This window comes from Arabidopsis lyrata, assembly GCF_000004255.2.
Source record: "Arabidopsis lyrata subsp. lyrata unplaced genomic scaffold ARALYscaffold_1, whole genome shotgun sequence".
In the NCBI taxonomy this organism is placed as follows: domain Eukaryota; kingdom Viridiplantae; phylum Streptophyta; class Magnoliopsida; order Brassicales; family Brassicaceae; genus Arabidopsis; species Arabidopsis lyrata.
Window position 1 is genome coordinate 5,857,463 of NW_003302555.1, and position 21,344 is coordinate 5,878,806.

A 21,344-nucleotide genomic window follows, 5' to 3' on the forward strand; every position below is an offset into this window, starting at 1 on the left:
GTTATTGGCTTATTGCAATCACATTTCGTGTGGTAATAAATGAAAGAAATTCTATTTCTACCCCTAAAGCCAACGTGTGTACAACATAAATTATAAGAATGTTTCTTGCAAAGTCAAATGTATCTTCAAAAAAGTCATGTTGCTAGTTTTCTTTTATCTCACATCACGTTTCCTCCTATTACAAATATACACCCAAAAAGTCCACTAATAACAAAATATCATAAAGTTTAATTTTAGAAATCTATTGCTTTCATGTGAAAAAATATATATTACAGAAATAACTTGTGTATTTTCTACAGTTTATCTATCATCTTATGGTATTAATATTTGTTTTTTTTTTTGGTAATTATGGTATTAATATTTGTTTATCTGTCTAAAAACAGCTCTCATGATATGAGTAGGCTTATACACGACAGCCCATTAAGACACAAAATGGGCCTTTAAAACAGAATGCCAGTTGTCATTTTCTGATTCGTAAAACGTGGAGTAGCTGCGGCCTTGTCCGGTTGTCTCTCTCTGCCTCTTGGCTCCAGGTTCACCGTACAATAATAACAAGACCGACGCTTTTGTAAAGGTGAAACCTAAATTGATAACCAAATAATTTGATCAATTTGGTACAACTTTTGTTTTGACTGATGATATTCAGATTTCTTTTCTTAATGTATTTTTTTTAGATTTATTTTCTTTTAAAAATGTATGGACGGTAATTCATTTAGTATTGCATTCTCTTTTTTTTTTTTTGTTGTCTAGATTTATTATTAATTACAAATTATAAGAACTGTTACATAGAAGATTCTACAACTGACAATGTAAATATGAAAATTAAAAATGTAAATATGCTTTGTAGAATTTAAAATGATTTATCTATTTTGAAAATATAGATATACATACATATTTAATTAATGTTATCAAAACTCAACATTTACTTAAATGTACCGGTGAAAAATTAAATGTACAAAACGACAGAAAAACTCAAAAAAGCAGATTTTAAACATTAGTATTTGTTTCCAATTTTCTACTGCCTCCTGAAAAATTGGATTTGGAAACGTGTTTCATTCATGTCTGAACATTACTCAAATAAAATAAATTTAGCTAGTTTTTGAAATTAAAAACAAAGTAAGTATTTTTTTTAAGAGAAAAAACAAATTAAGTACTTCACACACGAAAAAAAGGAAATGGAGCAGAGAGAGAAAAAGCTTGTTTTACATATATCTGCAGCGTGGACTTTCTACTGCGAACCCAAAAGTTTTAATCTTTTTATGTTTCCAGATCCGTTTTAAGACCAGAAGTACAAAACAAAACAAAACAAAGAAACTCGAAATCTCCATTAAAAGAGCCATAGATATTAAAAAAGAAACAAAACGGCAAAAAAGTGAAGCGAAACACGACACGGATTCACACAATACTCAGATATACACAAAAAGGATTTTGATTGAGAACCAAAAATAAAAAAAAGTTTCTTTTTTTTTTCTTTGTTTTGATTTTTGGGTTGTTGGCTCTTTTTTTTGCCCTTTTTCTGTTTATTAATTTTGGGGATCGATGTCGGAAAAGGAAGAAGCTCCGTCGACATCGAAGTCTGCCGGAGCTCCGTCGCGTCCGACTTTATCTCTTCCTCCACGGCCGTTTAGTGAGATGTTCTTTAACGGTGGCGTTGGATTTAGTCCTGGTCCGATGACTTTGGTCTCTAATATGTTCCCTGATTCCGATGAGTTTAGGTCTTTCTCTCAGCTCCTTGCTGGAGCCATGACTTCTCCGGCGACTGCAACTGCTGCGACGGCTAGTGATTACCAGAGAATTAGTGAAGGGACTAATAGCTCGAGTGGTGATGTTGACCCGAGATTCAAGCAGAACAGACCAACCGGTTTGATGATTTCTCAATCTCAATCGCCGTCGATGTTCACCGTACCGCCTGGTTTAAGTCCGGCCATGTTGATGGATTCACCAAGCTTTTTGGGTCTTTTCTCTCCCGTTCAGGTTTATGATTCATCAACAGTTTTTTTTCCTCTTTTTTGGTTTGGTTAAAAGTTTAAAAATCTATTTATGGAAACTGTATGTTTGTGTCTTTTCTTTGTTGAGCTGTTTCTTGTTTTTGTTTTGTTGGCTGCTTAGGGAAAAAATAACACGTTGTTGTTGTTGGCAAATCTAGGTATATTCCAACAAATTATAGATTTTGTAACCATTTTTCTGGAATCATCTTAGGTCAAAATTGGAGATTATGAGATTAAGATTGAATTAGGGGTTATTAGAGATTTGGGGATTTCTCCTAAAGGAAGGAACTTTGCAACTCAACTGTATTGAAAAGGTAGGAACTTTCAGGAGATTGTGGATCAAAATACTCATCAAGATTTGGGGTTGCTCAAGGTTTTTATATAAATTCTCAGGAAGATTTCTTGGTGCCATATCCCAAAAATCTTGTTCTTATGACCTGATATGTTTTGATTATGGAACAATATGTGTTCTTTAGTCGAAATGGTTCTTTAGACATGCCTTTGCTATATTCTCTTTTGATAGGGTTATCTAGTTTTTGACTTTGGGTAACTAGCGAGTTTCGTGTCTGTGGCTCTACTTTGTCTTGACTCTGAATCTGTCTTTACCTATTTTGATGTGTTCTCGGATTGGTATTCGCGGTTCTTGTTCTAACCCGAAATGTAACAATGTGCAGGGAGCATATGGAATGACTCATCAGCAAGCTCTAGCTCAAGTCACTGCTCAAGCAGTTCAAGCCAATGCCAATATGCAACCACAAACCGAGTACCCTCCTTCCTCTCAAGTTCAATCATTTTCATCGGGTCAAGCTCAGATCCCGACCTCGGCTCCACTACCAGCTCAAAGAGAAACCTCAGATGTGACCATCATCGAGCACAGGTCACAACAGCCTCTAAATGTTGACAAACCAGCTGATGATGGCTATAACTGGCGAAAATACGGGCAAAAGCAAGTTAAAGGCAGCGAGTTTCCTCGAAGCTATTACAAGTGTACTAATCCAGGATGTCCTGTCAAGAAGAAGGTTGAGAGATCTCTTGATGGACAAGTAACGGAAATCATCTACAAAGGTCAGCACAATCATGAACCTCCTCAAAACACTAAACGAGGAAACAAAGATAACACCGCGAATCTTAATGGGAGTTCGGTAAATAACAATCGCGGGAGTTCTGAATTGGGGGTGTCACAGTTTCAAACTAATAGCTCCAACAAGACTAAGAGAGAGCAACATGAAGCAGCAAGTCAAGCTACGACAACAGAGCACTTGTCTGAGGCAAGTGACAGTGAAGAAGTTGGTAATGGAGAAACTGATGTGAGAGAGAAAGATGAGAATGAGCCTGATCCCAAGAGAAGGTAAAGTTATAAGCTCTTTTGATTATTGATGATAATCCATATTTTTTCGGTTTTTTGATGAGAGAGATCTTTGAATGTGCAGAAGTACAGAAGTTCGGGTTTCAGAACCAGCTCCTGCTGCTTCACATAGAACCGTGACAGAGCCTAGAATTATTGTCCAAACGACGAGTGAAGTTGATCTTCTAGATGATGGATATAGGTGGCGCAAATATGGACAGAAAGTTGTCAAAGGGAATCCTTATCCGAGGTACTACACGAAAAATCATCGATTTGTCTAGCTATCAAAACTCTTTCAATGGCGGAATCTGGTGATCAATATAGTTTATGTTTTAAGACATACTTGTTTAATGTTCTCTTTTTTGATCCTTAGGAGCTACTACAAGTGCACAACAGCAGGATGTGGTGTGAGGAAACATGTAGAGAGAGCAGCAACAGATCCAAAAGCTGTAGTAACAACATATGAAGGAAAACATAACCATGACCTTCCAGCAGCTAAATCAAGCAGCCATGCCGCTGCAGCGGCACAGTTAAGGTCAGATAATCGACCTGGCGGTTTGGCTAACTTAAATCAACAGCAGCAGCAGCAGCCCGTTGCACGTCTAAGGCTGAAAGAAGAGCAAACAACTTGAGAGAAGAGAACTCTGACCTTTGTTTTTTCATTATAAAGGTCTCAAATTCCACTCATACACTTGTCTGAGAAATCTAGCAGTTTGCAGGAAAGTAAGAGCTTCAGAAGGAGTTGTTGTTCTTCTATGTCTTGTGTAAAACTTAAAAAGCTTTTTAGGTTTACAGATTTCTGTTTACTAAAATGTGAATTCTTTTGTACATGAGGAAGAGAATTACAGGGGGATATTTTGTGTTGTATCTTTTGTGTTATTGTTTCAGAAAAAGATAGGTTTTACATTTTGTGTATGAAAATGAAAGTATTTGTTGTAATATCAAACTGTTTTCTTTTGTTTATTATTATTTTATATTACATAATGGCTATGACACAAATTTTCTTGCTTGTTCATCTCTCATAGTCAGTCATTGGTTAATGAAATATACAATTGTTGTTTTGTTATGGGTTTTGAATAATGGAGTAAGAAGTTAGGACATTTGTACAAATGAATCTTTTTCATGAGATTAATAAATTCCGGAGCAAATCATGTTTCCAAATAAGACATTGATTTTATCTTCTTCTTTTGTCTCTGCAATACAAAATATGTGAAAACGTTCTCTGTTTTTGCTTTTTATCTTTTTTTTTGCTCTCCTCATTGATTGATTGATTGATCTTTGTCTCTCTCTGTGTTATTTTGTAGTGAATCAGATCCGAAATCTCATCATTGTTTGTTAGTTAAAAGCGTTGGAATCTGTCCGTGATTCACGAAATCAATCTTGTTCAGCCTGACACAACACAGTACTTGCTCTGGCAGTTCCTCTGGTGATTGAGCCTGTGTCAGAAAGAAACAAAAAGTTTTACTTGAGCTACACTCTAACAAGAAAGACCTACTACCCACCAAAAGTTTTGGAGATTATTCAAGTACCTGAATAGTTAAACCCAGATCAAGAATCCCATTCTTGATACGATCCCTGAAAGATTCGAGTCCTTTCCTCGATATGTAACTGAATCTGTGTATATCCAAATCGATCTCAAAGTAGTTTGGTCCCTGTACAAATGATCAATAACATTAACCACAAAGCTCTGGAAATGAAATATCAGGTATGATTGAAAACTAAAGAAAGATTGGTAATCTAACCTGAAAGAAATCGTGTTGCGGACGAGAAAGAACCGGTCTATCATTGTAAGCTGTGATGAGTTTTCTCTCAGTAGAACTTAGCTGAAGATCCTCAGGATTGACCAAACCTGCCATGATCTTTAACCTCTCTCTGAATGGAACTGTTGATTCTCTTGTGAATCCTTTGACTTTCTCCATTTCATCATCCATAAATCTCTGCAAAAAAACAAATCTTTAAGAATCTCTCTTTACACAGAAACATAACAAGTTTTATAAAAAGAGCTATAGGATCTATCATCATCATACCTTGATGGTTTCTTTAAAGTGAGATGAGATTTCTTTGTGATAATTCTCATTGCGTTTGAAGTACAAGACTAAGCTATGTCCTTCACCATCATAGTCACCAAACATAGAGGTTGGATACATTGGAAGCTGGATGTTCACAATCAAGAGATTGGGGATGTCGCAGACTTGTGATGACGCCGGTTTCGGATTAGGAAGCTCAATGTGTTGAGCAATGTGGTTGATCTTTTTAGGACATGCGAAAAGATCGACTCCAATTGGTATGTAAGGACTACAATTTGGTGCAGGACACTTTTGCTTGTCTCTGCAGATGATTTAAACAATACAATTAGATTGATAACAGAATAATGTTTGTCTTACTGTCTTGATCTGAAAAATGAATCCTAACCTGAAGAAATTCAGTCCACGGAGCTTGAAACTCGACGGAGAAACTTCTGACCAGCTTCCTTGACTGGTCAGCTTCTCTCCCAAAGAACGTTGAATCACAGAACCGGCTTTTGGACGATACAAGAGCTTCTCAGCTGAAGCTGATACACACATTTAGAGATAAAATCATCAGAAAGAAAGTTAAAAAGATTCAAAAAAATTTAAAGACTTTGATCATTTCTTCTTCTTCTTCTTACAGAATTCAGATGCTGTTGATTTGCTATCAATAGATGTTCTTCGCACAGAAACCATAACAACTTTTGATGATTTCTTCCTGTGATCTTGATGATCTTCACAAGTAGTAGTCTTGAAGGTTTCATGATGAGATTCATCAGCCACTTGGTTTCTCTTTATGCTAACTTCATTCTTGCTTGAGTATGTCTCACCTTTGTTTCCATCTATTTTCAGGTAACTTTCGTAGAATTCTTCATACTGAATCACTTGTCCCATTGCAGAAGCATTTGCATCTACAAAAAAACAAGATCATGTTTTCAGACACAATCACAAACCAATGTCTCTAGTTTTATTAAGCAATTTTTTAATTTTTTTACCTTCAAAGACACTACTATTTGAACCATCATCAGAATCAGAATCGATGTAGCTAAAAGAATCATACCAAGCCTCCTCATGTGAAATTCCTAAAATACAAAAAAAAAAAAAACTAATCAGATTCAAGAAAACACATTTTAGGAAAAAAACAGAATCAAGATTTTGAGAAAGTTGCTTACGGTTTCCATCGATTTGGCTGCAGTTCCATTGAAGCTGAGTTAAATGGAAGTTAGCATTAGACATCTCTGCAGCTCTCTTACACATCATCTTGGCTGCGCAATTGTCGAAATCAAGATGAACATATTCGCTCACCGCAAAATCCCTGACACTCGCGTTACTCATGCGTTTCATAGGAACATCGGGCATAGAAGCCGAGATTTTGGACCGGCATTTGCCAGATCTGCCGCGTTTCTGCTTCTTCTGTTGAAGCTTGTTGCTCAGTTTTCTCTGGGAAGAAACGCAGCCACCCATTTTCTTTTTTGAGAATTTCTACTACTACTTCATTAACCAGCTAAGCTCAACAAGTTTTTGTCAAGAACCTGTTGAAAAAACAATCAAGACATAAAGAAAGAATAAGACCATTACCAAATATACATGATCTTGTCTGAAAATAGAAAAAAAGATTGAATCTTTTACCTTATAATCTTTCAGAGAGGTCACCTGTAAGAAGTTAAGTTTACATAAAAGAATGCATCAACAACATTCATAACAATGAGATGTTTATTCATGTATCTTCAAGACCCTTCACATAAGAAATAGCAAAAAAAAACGAATGAGATTTTATTTTCTTGATTTTGTTGCCTACTTGGTCTGAAATTTTGAATTATTTTAAATGAACAAACATCGGTAACATCAAAACGCAACAAATGTAGCCATTTGAATTATTTTTTGAAACGTGAAAGATAAGAAAGAAAATCTTGAAAACACAATTAAGCATTGTTTTTTAACCAAAACTCTAATCATTTGGTAACCAAAACGTGAAATACTTGAGACCAATTATAAAAAAGATATCAAAATAAAGAAAACTAACCAGGAGAAGAAGAGAGGAAGGCGAAGAAAGGAGGAAGAAAGAGGATTCTTTGAAAAAAAAAATCCTCTGTTTCGTCTTTCTTCTTCTCTCTGCCTCTATTTGTTTCTTGTTTCTCTCTGTCTTTTCGTGTCAATAACAAATAAAACAGAAAAAAAGAAAGATCTTAAGGGAAAATTAAGAACCGCACCACTGTTTCTTAAGTAACCCGTTTTCTTCGGATCCTTCTCAAAGTCTTCTTCCCCGTTAAAATCTCTCTTTCTCTTTTTCTGTCTCTCTCTGTTTTTAATTAATACTTTTGTCCATTTATTATTACAGAGAAAAGTAAAATAGTTTTTGGGATGTGATTGACCCATGAAGTTCGCGGGGTAAAGAAGAAACAGCGTTTTAATTACAGAACAGATGAGTTATTTACTTCACGTGTCGCCATTTATGGGAAACAATCTTCTTATTTTCTTAACCTCTTTAATACTCTGTCTTCTTCCTCATCGATGTTAAATTTAATTTTAAATCCATCCATTTCCAAAACATATTTACCCTACCTATCTTTCAATAAAAACAAAATTGGTAAAGATAAAACAATTTTGTTCTTCAAAATTAGAGTTTAATATTCAAGTTCAACAAATTTAGTTAGAGTCTAAAAGTTAACAATAAGCTAGACGCAAATTATAACAAAAAATGATATTATCATATAGAAATTGATGATAGAAAATGTTTGATGTCGTATGTGATATCGTCGTCGGGACACTGAATTGACATTAAAAAAAAAAAAAAGATTCGTATGTGAAGTTCTCGAGGATCACATGTAGGCCTGGGCATTCGGGTCCGCGGGTCGGGTTCGGATAAAACCCGATCGGGTTCGGGTATGTCGGGTATGGTAATATAGGACCCAATAGGGTAAACTCGAAACATCGGTTTGGTTTCGGTTCGGGTATGGTCGGGTTCGGGTCGGTTCGGATATCAGATTTGAGAACCGGTAAAAACCCGAAAATATCGGTTCTTGCTTGTTTCGGGTCGGGTTCGGGTATTTTCTACCCGTTTACACTGTGGAATACATTTTTTACACCATCGGGTATCGGGTTTAGGGTTTAGGGTTCTAGAATCGAGCAAAGGGAAGAAGCTAAATAGTCAAAAGGTTAATCGGGTTAGAGACTAAACCAAGGGCATTTAAGCGGATCGGATTTTCGGTTTACACCATCGGGTATCGGGTAAAACCCGAACCCGACCCGATACCCACGGGTAAGCAATTATAGAATCCAACAGTGTAAAACTCACATACCCGTACCCGCCCCGAACTGGTTTTTCGGATCGGGTCCGGTTCGGGTACTCGGATACGGGTTTTTTGCCCAGGCCTAATCACATGCTTAATGTATACGGCAGCTTAATGACTTCATCATATGTGTAAAAAAGTATACTAAAACGTTGTTCATAATTTAACCAATGTAGTTTATATATATATGGTTCTATTTAGACATATGATCGATCGATCGACCTATTACACAAAATTTCATCCCACCAAAATTAGCTAATTAATGCATGTTGCTAATTATACACACGCCATCAGACATCAGTTATTTCCATGCATGTTAATATACACCACAATTATTTTTTTTGCGTATAATTTATGAAAGGGTAACTAGGTTACGCATGGACCTAGATCATAGTACTGGGATCCTTAATTTCACACACATACAAAATTTGGTACCGAAAATAGTGATTTATGTTCAGTACTTTGTTGTAATAGTGATGGAAAAGTTATGTTATTATGTCGTTGTACAATATAGTTTGTTATCTCTTTTTAATATGTCATTCATAATATGATTATTTTTACATCAACTAAAGCCGTCTAAGAATAAAATAAGCTACTAAAAAACAATATTGAGCTAAAAAGTGAATAAAAGCCATTAGTTAGTTCAAAGTCCATTTCGTAGGAGAGTAATTAGTCCACGGAGATATATTCTCTATTTTTTTTTTTTTATATAGTTTTCAGTATTTTATTTTCGTTTTATTGGGTTGAGGCTGTTGTATGAAAGGGACTTAGCTGATTCTCTATGTTTGTGGAACAGAATTTATTTATTTAATAAAAAAATATATAATTCCAACGAAAACTATTTAAGTTATTTTTAGGACTGCCAAAACTTAGACTAATTCGACTTTAATTTTATATGTTTTTATCTTATTTTTCAGTTGTTACATCTATTACTTGTTACTTCCGATTAAACTAGATGGCAACAAGCTATTAATATCTTAATTAAATTCCATTTGCATATATTATGTTGCATCCATTCCTATTTATACATTTATTGTATAAATTCATTAATTTAGTGAAAAATGACGTTATTGAAAGGAAAAAGACTCAAGTCTCAACAATTAATGGATTCTTGTTTATTTCATCTGTGCTATTGACGGCTCGTATTTTATATCATTGAATCTACTCTTGTAACAAAAATTAAATCAGGATTTCTGGCCATGATTTTTCTGGATTTATTCAACCATTACCGAGAAAAAAAAAAGCATATTCAACTAATATACTGACGATATTTCTAGATTTAAGATTAGCTATCTTTTTTTTTGGTGAGAAAGATTAGCTATCTTTAGTACATGCAATTTTCAAGTGCTTCATTTATAAAAATCAAATTCCAAAAAGAATATTCAACCATTACCGAAAAACAAAAACTATTCAGCAAAACAAATTAGTCACATCAAAAAAAAAAAAAAAGGAAGAAAACTTGTTAGAAGCAAGCCCACTAGAATTAATTACGGATTTTGCCATTTTTTATAATGGCATTTATGGATTTTGCCCTTTTTTTAATAATTTATGGATTTTGCTCTTTTTTAACATTTAAAAATATGGTTTAACATGCGTTTCATTCGTCATGTTCGGGTTAAGTCGGTTCCATTCGTTCTTAGAGTTCAGTATTTGGTATAATGTACGTATTGTTGCAAAACATAATCCTAAATACGCTCATTTTTAAATGTTAAAAAAGGGCAAAATCCATAAATTATTCAAAAAAGGGCAAAATCCATAAATGCCATTATAAAAAAGGGCAAAATCCATAATAATCCCAAGCCCACTATTTTCTCACCAAAAGATACAAATCTAGGTAGGTAAGATAAAACATCTGAGTGCACTTTTTCCTAGCAAATTAAACGAGGTCTAGTTTAATAATGGTAAACATGTACATATATCTGAATTACTCATATATCGGATAGAATTCGACAACCGCATACATTCCAACTTATCATATACTTATATAATTGCCAAATTTTGATAAAAAAAAAATGTATTGATCTCTTTTTTAAAACCACGATATGTTTTGTTAGGGTTGCTGAGACCGTAATGATATAACTACGGTCTACAAGTTTTCTATATGTAAGAACAATATAACTGATTACATCTACATATGCAGTGTACGTATATCTAATTATATATTATACATCAATATAACTATTTATATATAAAAGAAGTTAATTGCATTGAAAAATTAAAATTCTTTGTCAAAATAGTTTTTAATTAGGAGAGGAAGATGAAATATTAATTGGAAGCTTTGAATTTCCAATTAAGAGGCTTTGGGCAGCTGTAAGTGTAGTTGGTAGACTTTAAAACACCAATCGAAACGTATTTACCCAATAACATTTCTTGTAATAATAATTTTCTCATTTTATCTGGTTGGAGTCACAATGTCTACTACCACTAGAATAAAAAACCTCATTTGATGACAACTCCAATTACACCAAACGATTCATACTAACTTCAATATTCTTTGATCTAGTATTCAAAACCCTAAAATATAACACGCGATTTAAGTCTATACGGTAACACATCAATTTAATACTCTAGTAGAAGCAAACTAAACATCGTTTTTGATATTTTAATACAGAAACTGGTGCAGTTTAGCAGTTACGTGGATACCAAATATATCATACAAGTTATAATATAAAAATTAAGAAGCAGATTCGTTCCAAACAAATACTTGAACGTGTGTAGACCTTAGGAAACATTGCCAACTGGCAACTCTGTATTATACTACCAAAATCTAGATATCTATAAATCTAGAGGTCGATATTATAATGACTAGTATTTGTTTGGTATTCAATGTTTTATTCAGATATCAATTACCTGGATGTATGTCAACTGAAAAAAAAAATCTCTTAATATGAAGACTGTTTACATCTAAATCATATGAATATCTTAATTAACTCGAAACTTTTTTTTGTGTTATTTTTCAAAAATCATGTCATTTGTTATCTATTAGACTATTACAGTACTCCCTCCGTTTCGTTTTAGTTGTCGTTTAAGGTTTTTTCACACAAATTAAGAAAAGCATTTAATTTCTGTTTTACCCTTTATTAATATATTTTATAAAAAATTTCATTGGCCAAAACATTAAAACAGTAGAGATAAAACTGGAATTTTCACCAAACATTTGCATCGAAAACCTAAAACGACAACTATTATGAAACAAAATTTAAATTCTAAAACGACAACTAAACTGAAACGGAAGAAGTATTACATAAATCACTTATGAAAAAACACCTAACGAATTGCGTCCACAAACCTATGAATCTAGCTATCTATTTAGTCATTTAGATATTTGTTGTATATGCATATGATGAAAGGAATCATAGATTGGTAAACATATTATATATATATATATTTTAAAATGGTTGTTGAATTTCTTTTGACACTAATTAAACATGAAAGAGACATGTCCTTCGGGTGTAAGAATACCTAAAACAGACAAAGCAGAGAGTCATAAATATCTTATGATTATAAATGGAAGAGATATAAAAATGTTTATTGTATACTAATCCCTTATATAGTTTATGTTGGACAACTTCATATTAATTTAGGTTTACTTATTTTTCTGTTATGAAACTCTAAAAAGTATTGTCTCCCACTATCCATTAGGACAAACTGGCAAAGGCAACCACCTCAACAACATCAAAGAAAAAGAATTATTCAACTTTTCTACAGAATTTGATCATATAAAACTATATAGTATTGTTACAGTTGTCAGTAACATATACTTTTCTAATTAGGAATTTAATACGATTTTATTTTCCTTTTTTTTTTTTAAATGCAAGTGATATGATTTGAGAAAAAAAAACAAACAAAACGAATTAAGCCGTGCATTACGGATTCCATTAGTTGGGCCCGTATCTTTTTCGTTATATCACGAGCCTATTATAGGCCCATTAGTAATATTGTAGGAAGCTTCAGATAATTCAGGGTCTAAAGTATAAATATCTTAAACTACAGGCCCATCATCTACTTGGAAATATGAGTATTTGGGCGGAGAGGGGTGTTTTCGTAAATTCTACCTCATACTTTATTTTTATTTTTTTGCTTTCTTCGCCTTTTGCTCCCTCCTCGAGATTTTCCGATCGTGCTTTCCTCAAAAGCATTTCTGTTTCTCGTCGTCGGAGCCCGACGACAGATCTCTGAATCGCTTGAGAAACAGTAAGTAAATCTACAGATCTCGTTTCTTCGAACTTCTTCTTCGTGTACTATTTGTTTGTATCGTTCCTTCGTTGTGCATTGATGTTCTTAATGATTACTAGAATCTAACTCAGAAGTTACCTCTCTTTGTTATTCAGTTTTTGAACTAGATTTCATTCTAGCGTCGAACGAATTCCTCGTTTTCTTTGATTCGCATTGCTGGTGTTTTTTCCTGAATTTCGAGATTTAGCGAGACCTGTTTAGAGTTTTCTTGTGTTGCGGGATTTTTGCTCATCTGAAGAACTAATTATAGTTTTGGAAATTTGTATGGGTTCATCACACTGTCACCTATCTGCTGAGTTGTAGTTAAGCTTATTCCATCGGAATTAGTGACTCTTAACTCTATAAGTTACTGATATTATAGATGGGTTAAGTGTTATCAGTTTTTTTTTGTTTTGGTAACAAAGTGTTATCAGTAACAAAGTGTTATCAGGTTTATTGATATAACAAAGAGTTTACAAACTTTGCTATTTAGAGATTTGTAGGAATTTGTTTTTTTTTTTCTTTCTGGCTCAAATTATAGGAATTAGTTGCTTAGCTATTCATAAACTAAATGTGATTTGGGAAATCTGCAACGTATGTTACTACTATGGAAGAGGTTAGTCTGAAAAAAAGTTACTAAATTGTCAGCATGGTTTTAGACCACTATATAATTCTTTGCTTGTGGTTTATATGTTTGAGTCAAAGTGGCTTTATTCAGAGACGCGTTGTAGTTTTTGATTACCTCTGGAATGTATGATGTGAGAAGAAACGCGACTGTCTATCTTAATAGCTCTTTAAATGCATCTATTATCTGTTTTAAAATAAGACTTTTAATTTAACTTGTTTTTTTTTGCCAGTAATGATTGAGTTTGGCCTCTATCTGTGAAGGGTATATATGCTCTGTATCTACTTTATATTCTGCCAGGAAGATTGTGAGCATTGAAGTGCCTTGGGCTCTGGCTGAAGATTTGAGCTGATTAAATGGGTCGCCTAAAGTTGCATTCAGGAATCAAGGCCATTGAGGAAGAGCCTGAGGACTTTGAGAGTACTGATTCAAGTAATACTACCACTTTAGCATGCATGATTGATACGGAAATTGCTGCTGTTTTAGCGGTTATGAGAAGAAATGTTAGATGGGGAGGTCGATACATGTCTGGTGATGATCAACTAGAACACTCCTTGATTCAGTCACTTAAAGCTCTTAGAAAACAGGTGTTCTCATGGAACCAGCCGTGGCATACGATTAGTCCCATGTTGTATCTTCAGCCCTTTCTGGATGTGATACGGTCGGATGAAACTGGAGCACCGATAACCAGCATTGCTTTATCATCAGTTTACAAGATCTTAAATCTGAATGTAATTGATCAAAATACTGCAAATATTGAAGACGCTATGCATTTGGTAGTTGATTCTGTGACAAGCTGTCGATTTGAGGTGACAGATCCTGCATCAGAAGAGGTTGTGCTAATGAAGATACTTCAGGTTCTTCTAGCATGCATGAAAAATAAAGCATCAGTTATGCTAAGCAATCAGCATGTATGCACTGTTGTCAACACTTGTTTTCGTGTTGTCCACCAAGCAGGAATGAAAGGTGAGTTACTGCAACGTGTTGCTCGCCACACGATGCATGAACTAGTTAGGTGTATCTTCTCGCATCTCCCAGATGTTGACAGAACAGAAAGTACACTTGTCAACAGAGCTGGAAGCATCAAACAAGAGGTATGACATTGGGGTCCTTGTTGTTTCCTTTCTGGTTGATTACAAGTCAAATTGGGCTAGAAGTTTCTTGTAGGATGCTCCAAGATTAAACAATAACATGATATTACAGTAGCTAGGTTTCTTCACTTGCAGTAGAGAATCGAAAAGGGATGGATTTTCCGATTCGTTAAATATAGGTCTGGAACTTACTTTGGAACTTAAAAATTGTTTAGATTCTTATCTTCTTTCAGATAGAAATTTATAATTTTTCTAGTGCGAGTCAAAGAGCACGAGTAGAAATAGAAGACCAGCATTTCTGTAGTTGATAATTAATTTGATACGGACTTCCCTAGCAGATACTGGATTTTAAGCCTTTTTCTCTTGTTTCATATATCACTTATTGATTGGTGATGGTGTTTTGCATGGTCGCAGAAAGCTGGAGTCGACAGTGATTATGCCATTGTGAGTAAACCAGTCGAGGATGGAAATGCTAATTCCGAGTATGATAATGAAAATTCTGTGGCAACTTTTGCAACTGGTGCTCAAAGTTTGATGGATGATGGACTCGTTGGCCCTGGAAGCAGAAAGCCGGCGTCTCCATATGATTTGCATATAATGACAGAGCCATACGGAGTCCCAAGTATGGTGGAAATATTTCACTTCTTGTGCTCTTTGTTAAATGTGGTTGAACATGTTGGGATGGGATCCCGATCAAATACCATAGCATTTGACGAAGATGTGCCTCTGTTTGCATTGAACTTGATCAACTCAGCCATTGAATTGGGTGGATCATCCATCCGCCATCACCCAAGATTGTTAAGCTTAATTCAAGATGAGTTATTTCGTAACTTGATGCAATTCGGATTGTCAATGAGCCCCCTTATTCTTTCGATGGTTTGCAGCATTGTGCTCAATTTGTATCAACATCTACGTACTGAACTCAAACTGCAGCTTGAGGCATTCTTTTCATGTGTGATTCTAAGGCTTGCTCAAGGAAAATATGGGCCCTCGTATCAGCAGCAAGAGGTTGCTATGGAGGCTCTTGTGAACTTTTGTAGGCAGAAGAGTTTTATGGTGGAAATGTATGCCAATCTCGATTGTGATATAACTTGCAGCAACGTGTTTGAGGAGCTGTCTAACCTTCTATCGAAGAGCACATTTCCTGTGAACTGTCCTTTGTCCGCAATGCACATTCTTGCTCTGGATGGCCTAATCGCTGTTATTCAGGGAATGGCTGAGAGGATAAGTAATGGATTGACTGGTCTGGACTTGGGTCCTGTCCATCTTGATGAGTACACACCTTTCTGGATGGTTAAGTGTGACAACTATAGTGATCCAAATCACTGGGTTTCATTTGTCCGCAGGAGAAAATATATCAAGAGAAGGTTAATGATTGGAGCAGATCATTTTAACAGGGATCCAAAGAAGGGGTTAGAATTTCTCCAAGGCACACATCTTTTGCCTGACAAACTTGATCCCCAAAGTGTAGCTTGCTTTTTCAGATATACTGCTGGGCTTGATAAGAACCTTGTTGGAGATTTTCTTGGAAATCATGACGAATTTTGTGTTCAAGTTCTCCATGAGTTTGCTGGGACTTTCGATTTCCAGTACATGAATCTGGATACTGCACTCCGACTGTTCTTGGAAACCTTCAGGTTGCCTGGAGAATCTCAGAAAATACAGAGAGTGCTTGAAGCGTTCTCGGAAAGATACTATATGCAATCTCCTGAGATTCTGGCCAACAAGGATGCTGCTCTTGTGCTATCATACTCTATTATCATGCTTAACACTGATCAGCACAACGTTCAAGTGAAGAAAAAAATGACAGAAGAGGATTTCATTCGCAATAATAGGCATATCAATGGAGGAAATGATCTACCTCGAGAATTTTTGTCTGAACTCTTTCACTCCATCTGCAACAATGAGATCAGGACTACTCCAGAACAAGGTGCAGGCTTTCCTGAAATGACTCCCAGCCGTTGGATTGATTTGATGCATAAATCAAAGAAAACAGCTCCATATATTATGGCTGATTCAAGGGCTTATCTTGACCATGATATGTTTGCTATCATGTCTGGTCCAACCATTGCTGCCATATCAGTCGTTTTTGACCATGCAGAACATGAAGATGTTTACCAGACATGCGTCGATGGATTCTTGGCTATTGCTAAAATTTCTGCCTGCCATCATCTTGAAGATGTGCTTGATGATCTGGTAGTATCTCTCTGCAAATTCACAACTCTTTTGAATCCGTCATCTGTTGATGAACCGGTTCTTGCATTTGGTGATGACGCAAAAGCAAGGATGGCTACTATCACTATTTTTACCATTGCAAACAAATATGGAGATTATATACGTACGGGTTGGAGGAACATATTGGACTGTATCTTACGGCTACATAAACTTGGACTTCTGCCAGCTCGTGTAGCCAGTGATGCAGCTGATGAATCTGAACTTTCATCTGAGCAAGGACAAGGAAAGCCCCTCGCGAATTCCCTATCTTCAGCTCATCTACAGTCAATGGGAACTCCGAGGAGATCTTCCGGATTGATGGGAAGGTTTAGTCAGCTTCTTTCCCTTGATACAGAAGAGCCAAGATCACAGCCTACTGAGCAACAGCTTGCAGCTCATCAACGAACACTTCAAACAATTCAGAAATGTCACATTGACAGCATATTTACTGAAAGCAAGTTTCTACAAGCTGAATCTTTGCTGCAGCTTGCGCGTGCTCTCATTTGGGCTGCAGGTAGGCCACAAAAAGGAACCAGTTCTCCAGAGGATGAGGATACTGCAGTTTTCTGTCTGGAATTGCTTATTGCAATCACTCTAAACAACAGAGACAGGATCGTTCTCCTATGGCAAGGCGTCTATGAACATATAGCTACAATTGCTCAGTCAACGGTGATGCCCTGCAACTTAGTGGATAAAGCTATTTTTGGTCTACTTCGGATCTGCCAGAGACTACTTCCTTATAAAGAAAGCCTAGCTGATGAGCTTTTGAGATCTCTTCAGCTTGTGCTGAAACTGGATGCACGTGTTGCTGATGCCTATTGTGAGCAAATTGCAATTGAAGTCAGCCGTCTAGTGAAAGCAAATGCTAATCACATCAGGTCTCAGGCGGGTTGGAGAACAATCACATCCTTACTCTCCATCACAGCGCGGCACCCAGAAGCTTCTGAAGCAGGATTTAATGCCGTATCCTTTGTTATGTCTGAAGGAACTCACCTGTACCCAGCCAATTATGTACTCTGTGTTGATGCTGCAAGACAGTTTGCTGAGTCCCGTGTGGGACAGTCCGAACGGTCTATCCGTGCCCTTGATCTAATGGGAGATTCATTAGAATATTTGGCTAAGTGGGCTCTGTCAGCTAAGGAAAACATGGGAGAAGAAGATTTCGGGAAGATGTCACAAGATATTGGGGAAATGTGGTTAAGGCTTGTTCAAGGACTAAGAAAAGTGTGTTTAGACCAGAGAGAGGATGTCCGAAACCACGCGTTACAGGCATTACAGAAGTGTTTAGGCGGAGTAGACGGGATCAACCTAGCTCATAGCATGTGGTCTCAATGCTTTGACAAGGTAATCTTCACGGTTTTAGATGACTTACTTGAGATAGCTGGTGGGTCACAGAAAGACTACCGAAACATGGAAGGCACATTGCTTCTTGCAATCAAACTTCTCTCCAAAGTGTTTCTTCAGCAACTCCAAGAGCTATCTCAGTTATCAACCTTCTGCAAGCTATGGCTCGGTGTTCTAACCCGAATGGAGAAATACATGAAAGTGAAAGTAAGGGGCAAAAAAAGCGACAAGCTTCAAGAATCAGTGCCAGAGCTTCTAAAGAACATATTGCTCGTAATGAAAACGAAAGGCGTGCTTTTGCAAAGAAGTGCTCTTGGTGGAGATAGCTTATGGGAACTAACATGGCTTCATGTTAATAACATTGCTCCTTCTATGCGACTCGAGCTATTCCCTGATCAAGAATCCACACAGCTTGGTGATGATGAAACAGTATCGAATGGCTTATCTTCTCCTGAAGCTGGAGCAAACACAACGGGTTCGTGACCTTATAAGTGAGATCATTAGGTGAGTTTCTTTTGAATATCCATATAAGTAAGTACTTTGAAAGTGAAAGCTTCTTATGTAACACCTTGTCTACGTTTTTTTTGTAATATATAAGTGCTTCTAATTCAGAGATTCGAATTAATTAAGGAAGCTCCTCCGTTAGAATTTCGATACCAATGGTTGCTTATTACAAACTTTGTTAACCAAGGACCTTTGGAACGAATTAGAAGGTCTTGAGCAGCTGTGGGACCCACAAATGGAAAAATATCAGTGTGATTCAGGACAGTTGTTAACTTTTTTTTTGCCTCCACGAAATTTTTTTTCTTTCTTGTTGAGTCGTTTACGTCACGTCGATAATTTCTCCTCCCACTGATTTTCACGAGAAAATTAAAAACCTAAGAAAAAGAATCGTTAATTTCTCCAATTGATTGATTAGAATTTAGAAAGAGAAGGAATTGTTTCAATGGAATCGCTAATATCTGTTTCTCCTTCCATAATTCTCCCTCCGACCACCGCAACTACGATCCCCGTTTCAACTTCACGATCAGTGTTGATTCGTCTTCTTCCCCACCGTTCTTCTTCATTTTCCGGCTTGTCCAGCTCCGGGAGACGGATTTCGATTTCGAGAAGAAGACACTTCGCTAGCTGTAAATCGACCGGCGGCGGAGGAGGATCAGATAAGCTTGGTGGTGATGAAGAAGAGAGCGAGGAAGTTGAACGGGCGCTTCACTTGGACGGTACGATCCCTGGGACTTCCGATGAGTTTGTAAGGCAAGTCTCTTCGCGTGCTTACGAGATGCGTCGGAAATTAGAGCAGACGTTTGATTCCACCAGCTACGACGGTATAAATCTCTAATCACTTATTACTCACAGTGGCAATTTTAGTTACATATCCATGTAGCTCGGGAACTGAGGTTGCTAGTGTGAGTAAGATTGCAAGAATGGTTTTATCATCTCATCTTTCACAGAATGTAGATGCATAGGAATATCAAAACCATAGACCTTATAGGAAGGGAACATAAGTGTTCTATTCATGTTAAGCTTGTGTTCATCTAAAGTTTATAAATTGAAGTTGCTCCTCTAGTGCTCTGTATCTTGCTTGGGTTAAGTTTATGAATTGATGATTTTGCATATGAATATCAAAGCCACAGGAACATTAGTGTTTTATTCATGTTAAGCTTATATTCATCTAAAGTTTATAAATTGATGTTGTTTCCCTAGTGCTCTGTATCTGGACTGAGTGATTTCGCTGATAACTCTTTCTCTCACTGTGTCTCTGTCTTCTCACAATCTCAGTGTTGGAGTCCAACCCATGGAGAGGAGACTCGAAGCCCGTATATGTACTAACACACAAAGAAAACCAGATCTGCACCATGAAAACAAGAACGAACCACAGGTTTACCTACTCTATTCCACTCAAGCTTATTTTATACTAGTTTTTAGTTTTTCTCTTGCTTGCATAACAGTAGCAATTATAACAGTGAAGTGGAAAAGGAGCTTGGACTGTTGTTCCCTAGTAGGATCAGCAACCAGAAAAAACAGTCTAGACCCAAAACTAAATTCGATATGCTCGTAGAAGACATTCGAGATGGAGTACTGGTAAAGTATTTTCAATGAATCACTTCCAACACCCTATATATGAAACCCAGAAAATGTGATATAGTTTTTATCTCAAAGGTTTTCGAAGATGTGAATGAGGCTGTTCGATACTGTGACCTATTACAAGGTGGAGGAAAAGGGTGTGAAGGCGTCGCTGAGATTGAGGCCTCATCTGTAAGATTATCCGACAAAGCTATCATCTCCTTACATTGTTGCCTTAAACATTTGAAATGACCTGCTCTGTTTTTTTTTTTTTTTTTTTTTGAATAGGTTTTCGATCTTTGCCGTAAAACAAGGTCTCTGGCAGTTCTCTTCCGCCGTGGAAGAACACCACCTACACCTCAGACACTGGAGCGTAATCTAGGATCTCGTAAGCGTTCTCTTGAGGACTTAAGGGATGGTAAATAGCTTGTGAAACAATGTAGGTTATCTTAATTTTACTTGTATAAATTAAACAGTTATTAACCGTGTGTATATATAAAAAATGTATTTTACTTGTGCTCCATATTATTTGTTCCTTACAATTCTCTTGAAGTTGCTCTCTTTACTTTGAACTTTTGAAGGCTTCAAAGCTAACACTAGTAGGTCATGTATTAGTTGACAAAAAAGACCATTATATACTAAATTTTTTAACATGAAAAATAGACTTTTTTTGTTCAGATAAAAAAAATAGATGCGAAAGGCATATGCTTGTGTATTAAATAGAAGTCATGTGATAGATGTGATTCCATGTTATCCGGATCGTAGACTTAGTCTCCATTTCATAATAATATATGATTCATATAGTATTCTTTTTATGATTGTCAAAATGATACATTTGTAAATGTTAGACTAGCTTAACACTTTGTTATGTCAAAAAAAGAGGAAAATACTTCCCACTCTGTTTACTCATTATTTCTTAACTCACAAAGGGTAAAATCAAGGTAACCCATTCTTCTTTTCAATTTGAAAAGAGTGTATAATTGTAACAATATTGTAAGGATTTACATCACATTTTTAAATCTTCTTCAAAATTAACCAAATCTAAAAATTTATTAATATTACAAAATTCTGAAAGTTTATAAGAACAAATCCAACATGATTCCTTAATAATTCCCTTTAGTAGCCTTCTTAGTCGGTCACTAATAATAAGGAGACCAAAAGA

The 21,344-nt window shown here is 36.0% G+C and overlaps 4 protein-coding genes across 6 annotated transcripts; 3 read left to right on the forward strand and 1 right to left on the reverse strand.

Moving 5' to 3' along the window:
* The first annotated feature begins 1,263 nt into the window (after positions 1–1,263).
* LOC9326094 (probable WRKY transcription factor 4) lies at positions 1,264–4,309 on the forward strand. The gene is made up of 4 exons (XM_002889986.2): positions 1,264–1,974; positions 2,663–3,336; positions 3,419–3,583; positions 3,707–4,309. The coding sequence occupies exons 1-4, from the start codon at positions 1,540–1,542 to the stop codon at positions 3,963–3,965; spliced, it is 1,533 nt and encodes a 510-aa protein (XP_002890032.1). The 5' UTR covers positions 1,264–1,539; the 3' UTR covers positions 3,966–4,309.
* A 28-nt stretch (positions 4,310–4,337) lies between these two features.
* On the reverse strand, positions 4,338–7,849 carry LOC9326095. 2 transcript variants are annotated; one of them, XM_021012908.1, is made up of 10 exons: positions 7,363–7,849; positions 6,969–7,074; positions 6,512–6,871; positions 6,335–6,421; positions 5,981–6,250; positions 5,746–5,884; positions 5,361–5,661; positions 5,076–5,270; positions 4,863–4,985; positions 4,338–4,769 (listed from the first exon to the last, which is right to left on the reverse strand). In XM_021012908.1, the coding sequence occupies exons 3-10, from the start codon at positions 6,801–6,803 to the stop codon at positions 4,659–4,661; spliced, it is 1,518 nt and encodes a 505-aa protein (XP_020868567.1). In that variant the 5' UTR covers positions 6,804–6,871; positions 6,969–7,074; positions 7,363–7,849; the 3' UTR covers positions 4,338–4,658. The 2 variants fall into 2 exon arrangements, with proteins under 2 accessions (XP_020868567.1, XP_020868568.1); XM_021012909.1 differs by having other exon boundaries at positions 4,434–4,769; positions 6,512–6,843.
* Positions 7,850–12,631: 4,782 nt separating this feature from the next.
* On the forward strand, positions 12,632–18,747 carry LOC9328844 (ARF guanine-nucleotide exchange factor GNOM). 2 transcript variants are annotated; one of them, XM_021010813.1, is made up of 3 exons: positions 12,632–12,823; positions 13,733–14,563; positions 14,975–18,747. In XM_021010813.1, exons 2-3 carry the CDS (start codon positions 13,826–13,828, stop codon positions 18,599–18,601), a joined length of 4,365 nt encoding a protein of 1,454 aa, XP_020866472.1. In that variant the 5' UTR covers positions 12,632–12,823; positions 13,733–13,825; the 3' UTR covers positions 18,602–18,747. The 2 variants fall into 2 exon arrangements, with proteins under 2 accessions (XP_020866472.1, XP_002890033.1); XM_002889987.2 differs by having other exon boundaries at positions 12,665–12,823; positions 13,702–14,563.
* Positions 18,748–18,911: 164 nt separating this feature from the next.
* On the forward strand, positions 18,912–20,719 carry LOC9326096. Its single transcript, XM_002889988.2, has 5 exons — positions 18,912–19,443; positions 19,898–19,997; positions 20,083–20,200; positions 20,279–20,374; positions 20,471–20,719. The coding sequence occupies exons 1-5, from the start codon at positions 19,065–19,067 to the stop codon at positions 20,606–20,608; spliced, it is 831 nt and encodes a 276-aa protein (XP_002890034.1). The 5' UTR covers positions 18,912–19,064; the 3' UTR covers positions 20,609–20,719.
* Positions 20,720–21,344: the final 625 nt, after the last annotated feature.